Source organism: Nesoenas mayeri (genome assembly GCF_963082525.1).
Source record: "Nesoenas mayeri genome assembly, chromosome: 3".
Lineage (NCBI taxonomy): Eukaryota > Metazoa > Chordata > Aves > Columbiformes > Columbidae > Nesoenas > Nesoenas mayeri.
In genome coordinates this window covers 37,710,907-37,717,478 of record NC_137544.1, presented here as the reverse complement: position 1 = coordinate 37,717,478, position 6,572 = coordinate 37,710,907, and the positions used below count along the sequence as shown (strand labels likewise).

The 6,572-nt window shown below is 40.0% G+C and overlaps 1 protein-coding gene across 1 annotated transcript; it reads left to right on the top strand.

The window, feature by feature from the left end:
• Window positions 1-1,572: 1,572 nt before the first annotated feature.
• Window positions 1,573-4,365, top strand: CGA (glycoprotein hormones, alpha polypeptide; the record flags this gene model as incomplete). Its single annotated transcript, XM_080341874.1, has 3 exons — window positions 1,573-1,672; window positions 2,586-2,770; window positions 4,288-4,365. The coding sequence occupies 3 exons, from the start codon at window positions 1,573-1,575 to the stop codon at window positions 4,363-4,365; spliced, it is 363 nt and encodes a 120-aa protein (XP_080198000.1).
• Between the last annotated feature and the right edge of the window lie 2,207 nt (window positions 4,366-6,572).

Genomic DNA, 6,572 nt, shown 5'->3' with positions numbered 1-6,572 from the left:
CAGGCCATGCCACAGGCACACACGAGTTCTATGGCTCAAAAGAAATGCCCAGTTTATGACCAGTGTTTTGTCTCTGACCAGGCTGGTACAAAATGTTTCAGAATAATTTTGAAGGTTTTGTGGTAATTACCAAAAAGCATCCTGCCGATCTGGATGTAGCCCTTACTTCTGCTGTTTGGATGTGAAGAGAACTGAGGTTCTGTGTGTTGCTACACCAAAATCTTATTGTGAATAATCATGAAATAAAATAAATTAATTCTAAAAAAATAAAGCAGAGAATTTGGGATGATGTTGATACAGTCATGACATACATTGTGCATATTTAATGTTATGGTTCCCCCAGTTATTCATATCAGAGATATGCATTATCCTGTGGTATAGATTTGATCTGGATCAAATATATCCACAAACTGCATTTCTGTTGAATTACCCAGAGAACATGTGATGCGCTGTTTACAGCCACTTTGTCTCATGCTAGCTGTAGAAGGACAGATGTGCAATGCCACATATAGCCTTCTTGCACAAAATTAGTCTATGGAAAAGATTTTTAAAAGTTCAAGCTGACCAGGGTTTGTTTCTACTAAACCAACCTTCTCTTACTCAGAACCCAAAAGCCAAGTTGCTTCATCTGTAAAACAAAGCCTAGAGGAAATCTTGGTGCTGACGGGTTGCAGTGATTCTGAACTCCCTGGGATTCTCTTGACCCTGTGTGATGGAGGTGGCCCTGGGGCTGTTCCAAGCTCTCCTGAGTGCTCTCAGCACCACCAGCACTCTGGAGCACAGTGTGTGGTGCCTCTAATTACATAGGTTGGAGGAGATTTCTCCCACTGAGGGAGAGGACTGTGAAAATCTGTTTACAGGGACATTGGCACTATAGAAGTCAAAGAATCATAGAACCATTTAGTCTGGGAAAGGCCATCAAGTTCAACCATAAACTTAACACTGCCAAGTCCACCACTAAACCACATCCCTAAGCACCACATTTACATGTCTTTTAAACACCTCCAGGGATGGTGACTCCACCACTTCCCCAGACGGCCTGTTCCAATGCCTGACAGCCCTTTCAGTGAATATTTTTTTCCTAATATCCAAAGTAAACCTCCCCTGGCACAACTTGAGGCTGTTTCAGTGTGTGGACAAATAATCTGACTCTTGGTTCAGGAAATTGTGTCCTGATGTGAAATTATTTTCCCTGAAATTAGTCTTTCCATGTCCCAGATTGTGCGGATTCTTTCATGTTCTCCATAAGCATTCACTGGCTTTATCCAGTCTTCCACAAATATTAGACAGTTAGAACATTTGAAGTTTATGTGGTGTAGCTTATGTTACTATTCAGAAAAAAAAATGTTGGGGCCAAAATAAAAGGCATATTTTTGTAATTGTGATGAAATCAATTTTCTGAGCCTATAAAACGCACATCAATACACTGCGATTTCAGTTTGCCGTTCCAGTTCTAAATTGTCTCTGTTACTTGCAGTGAATGCTGTATCAGTGTGTAGCCTAGATACTGGTACTGTACCCAATGCAAAGCAGTCCTTTAAAAATGTATGTGTTTGTATTTTCAGACAGATCATGGATTACTACGGGAAGTATGCGGCTGTCACTTTGACCATTTTGTCTGTATTTCTGCATCTCCTTCATGCTTTCCCAGACGGAGAGTTCCTCATGCAGGGTGAGCTGCTTTCAGCATTCAGGAATACGTCAATTGTCAGTAAAGAGTATTAATTAAACTTTCACAAGTTTTATAAATGTTGTCGTAAATCTTATAGTTCAGTTGCATTTATTGACACTAAGATATGAAGGTGTAATAAATGAAGATAATTTTGCTATGAGTATCCTGCCTGTTTCTTCTCTAAACTTGATTTCTGCAGGTCAGGTGTCTCCCAGATGACTGTGTCATCATGTTGATATGTGTGATCTTAATCCTTGAAACATTATCAAATAGAAGCATTTTGGTTTCTTGTACTCCTGAGAACTAAATGACAACGTGACCTCAGGAAAAACAGAACCATTGCTTCTTCTCAGAATATGCAGAATATTTTTCCTCTGTAGACCACAGAATATGGCATATTGGGAAGATTTTAGATGTGTTTTGAAGGTTGTGGGTTTTTTATTATTCAGCCTCAAACTGTATATAGAAAAATGTGAGCTACAAAAATCTCAGGATCACTGGGCATTTTTAAAACTCTGAAAACAGGCAATGTCTAAGAAGCACTACAAATCCTACTGGTGCTATTCAACCAACTATAACTAGTAGGGAGTTTTCTAGGGACAGCTACTATAGCAGACATACAAAATAACCTCCACAACTGTCAACAAAATTAAGTTAGAGAACCAGAAATGATGCAGTAATACTTGTGCCTCACCCAGAAAGCCACATTCTAGTTTTACAGCCAGTTCTTGTTGCAGAGTTGAAAGATCCTAAATAGAGGAGCTTTGGTGCATGAGCTTTTCTGTTCAGCAGGTGACGAGCAGCAGAATGTGGCTGGTGCTTCCTCTTAGCACCCACACTTTCCCTTTCTTTTTGAAAATGAAAATACAGCTGGACACCAAGTAAAAGTCTCTTCCTTATATTTTTATGGCAGGTTGTCCCGAGTGCAAGCTAGGGGAAAACAGATTCTTTTCCAAGCCAGGAGCGCCCATTTACCAGTGCACTGGGTGCTGTTTCTCCCGGGCCTATCCCACTCCGATGAGGTCCAAGAAGACCATGCTTGTCCCAAAGAACATTACATCAGAAGCAACATGCTGTGTAGCAAAGGCTTTTACCAAGGTGAGGCTGTGAATGAGACACATTTAAGCTTGTTTTAGGATGCAATGTTTAGTTGAACCGGTGAATAGAAAAGAATATGTTTTTGATGGAGGACATTGAAGAGCTATTTGAGAGAAGCATCCTTGGCAATTATATCCTTTGCTACTGGGTTATTTCTTTTTTTCCAAAGAGGAAATTCAAATGTCAGCCATTACTGAGTCCGATATTCAGTTGGCATGTAGAAATTGATGCAATGTCACTGACTTCGGTGAAACAACTTTGACTTATGACACCCAAAGTTCTGATAATGGACTTGTGCCCTTTTTTTTAACTCTTTCGGATGTGCACCATCCCCTTAAATATTATGCAATATGTATTTTATTTTAATTAGTCATTTTTCTTGCATCATTCCTGCATAGGCAGGAGTTGTCTGTGAGGATATCTGGTAAATTCTGTCAATTACATATATAAGAATGAAGGACCAAATCCATCTCTACCCGTTAGATTAATTGAGAATGTGTTTACTTTTAACAGTATAACCAAGAGAGAACTGTAGATGTGTACAACTACTTGGAGCATTTAACACTCTGATCTGGAAGGTTCTTTTAAAGACAAAGTCTGCTAAAGCTAATTACTTTGACAGTGATTCAGCTCCAGGTGAAGAAACCTTAAATTTGATGTAAGAAATTGTGAACTAATTGAAACAAGCTGAGGTGTCTATCCTGTAGCGATCTGAACCATTGAGTGTGTTGACTTGAGGCTCAGTTCAGTGAAGCCGCTCACAGATTTGGTGCCAGCTGAAATGAGTACCCTGGGATACTCAAGACATCTGTGTATAGCTGGCAGACACAGGACCCATAAAAGACCTTCTAGAGTGGCAGCTGAAGGCTTAGTGGGTTTCCCTTTGACATCTCAAATGGCAGTTGACATCTCAAATGGCAATTGACATCTCAAATGGCAGCTGACAGCTCTGTGTGCGCAGCTGAACAGAGCACTGAGTCTCCACTGTCTGTGATGAAAGCCCAGATACCTGGCTTACCTATAGACACCTACAGCTGAACCTTGCTAGATCCTAGCTCTTCATCCAAGTAGAGCATACATCATTTTCCAGCCTGGTGACATTATACTTGCCCTGAGGCAGTGACTAGAATTTGCTTGAGATTAAAGATAAAAATGACTCATCATGATTTTGTGGTCTCTGTTTTTATAATCTCCAGATGAAAATTTCTAAGGACACTTCCTGATTTTTCATAGATTGGTTACTTGACACTTTTTGCAAATCAGACACTTTAAGGTGTGCCAAATCAAGGACACCAAACTATGTCACTATTGAAAACCTTCTCTTCATGTCTCTGAAAGCCACTGATGATGCAGCTTCACAGGATGGCTTTCAGAGATAATTGTAGTACATGTATTCCAAAGAGCCTGTGTACCTTGTGGTTAAGAAAATGCTTCAGATGTCTTTTACTTGAGAATGCTATTTTTACTGTCTAGCTAATCCTAAATATTTGTTATGTCTGTCTTTTCTTTTTTTTAAGATTACCCTTAAGGACAATGTGAAGATAGAGAACCATACAGATTGTCACTGCAGTACCTGCTACTATCATAAATCCTGAAGCCTGTACTATTGTTAATGATCAAGGACAACGGTGAATGGAATATTTGTTTTTCAGCTTTTATAGCACCATTGTGTAAAATCTTATGTTTTCTGGTCAAGACACTGGGTAGACCTTTGAATAAGATGGATGGCTGGTTTATTTCCTCTCTGCTTCTTCATGCATTTAAGTAAGCTTAGTTATTTCCATTAGGGACAAAATACAGCACTTGCTTGACAACCAAAGGCTTGATCTATTTTTAAAATAAACTGTCAGTTAAATCATTAGTGTTTCTTGAGGAAAAATGATGATTTAATAGCTTAAAACAAACAAGCAAACAAAAGATTCTGCTGCAGTTAATTTCTGTATTTTTTTTTCAGTGGGAGAGGGAGGGAAGGAGGAAGGAAGAAATGGGGAAGTGGACAGAAGAAGAAGCAATAATTTCCCCATATTAATTTAGTGATTAGATGGTTTTAAAGATTCAACATTTTGTTTCTATTTTTTTCCTTACCTTGTGGCAGAAAGTTTAAGTGTATCATCTATGCACCGTGCTCTGTCCTTCTGTGCCATCTTTTATTTTTCTTTGAACTTAATATCTTCCCATACAGATAGATAAATGGATGTAGAATCATACATTATAAAGAATAGTACAGTTTAGTGTTAACAGTTGTGGAATAGAGGAGTGTTACAACAATATTAGCTATTTAAGGTATGCCTGAGCAGCATGGTGCAGAGCTTTAGTAATTCCCAAATGCAATGTGCTGGACCCAGATATACAAATGGGAAAGGTAGGGAATATGTTAGATGAGAAGTGGACCACAGAGTATGTATTCAAAATACATGACCTTGATATAAAAAAGTGGGATTTTAGAGATAGCACTTGTTCAGGTGTAGTGGGGTGGATTGGGGTCCTTGGTGGAACTGCTTGCAGGTCTGGAGCCCACTCGTGGAAACTGAAGTGAATAAATTCCCCTGGTCTTCGCTCTAATATCTGGGGTGAGAACATCATCATTGGTATAGCTGCTGTCTGCAGGGGTTTGAATGCCTGTCCCCGGGGAATGGCCACGGCTGATGTCTGCTGCAGTGCCAAATGACTGAAGTAGTTTAGACAGGCCGCCAGGGCTAAGCTTTGATGGGGCCCTTGAGAAGCCCAAGACCAGGATCAAATGATGGTTTTTTAAATCCACCATTCATCCACCCTTCTGTCTCTTGGAGTGCAAATCCGATGCTGTCTTTTAAGGCATCAAATCATGAGGCTTTGTGGAGATGAAAAGAGTTCTTGTGGATAGGGGAGATGAGATTCTTAGAGAAGCATTATTCAACATATGTCCAGTAAATCTTACTAACCTGACCTCCATACATTAACCCCCTGATTCAGTCTCTCCCCCTTGGGAACCACTGGTCTGGTCCAGTCCCACGTCCTAGTGCAGAACCAGCATCACCTTGCCATTCCTGGGAGATGTTTTGCCTGACTTGCTCTTGAAAAAAAACTCCAGTGGTTATTTCAGAATCTTCCAAGGAGACTGATCTTCACTATCACTTCATTGTCACTTCACTATTAGCATGCTGGAATATTGCAGTCTTCGGGAAAGCTTTTCCATAATGTTTTCTCTCTGTCACATTTGCTTTGTCATTACTTTTGGTGAAGGGGAGGTAGTCCAGTGGGGTGATCTTTAGAATAAGTTAAATAACATCAGCAGCACAGGTTTTCACAGTAAGTCTAATTTCATCACTCCAGACATTGTGGCAATACACACCGAGCAGCCACGGAAGCTGACTCACAATTCCAAGTTGTTGTACAATTTTATGAAATGTGATTAATGTATGTACTTTTGCAGGGGAGACAGATTCTGCCTGGGGTTTCAGGACAAGGAGAAAGGAAAGATCTGAAGCTAAAAGCTGATTACCTTTGAGAATGGTATTGCACTGTCCCATAACTTTGACAGGACTGAAAGAAGAGAGGGCATGGAAAGACATTCTCTGAAGTTCACTTGCAGGGGAGAGGTGCTTTTTTATCTCACCAGACTTCTTGGTTGACCTCTTACTCAAGTGAGCTCCTTTGGCAGCAGCGAATACTTGCTTGTCTGTCTATGCCTGTGCTGCCCACAATAGCAGGTTGGTGACATGTTTGCATCTTCTGAATCAACTTCCTTATTTTGCATAGCAAAACCATAAAAATATTGAAAACCAATAACCGATGAGAGCAAAACCCATGCTTTAAAGAAGAC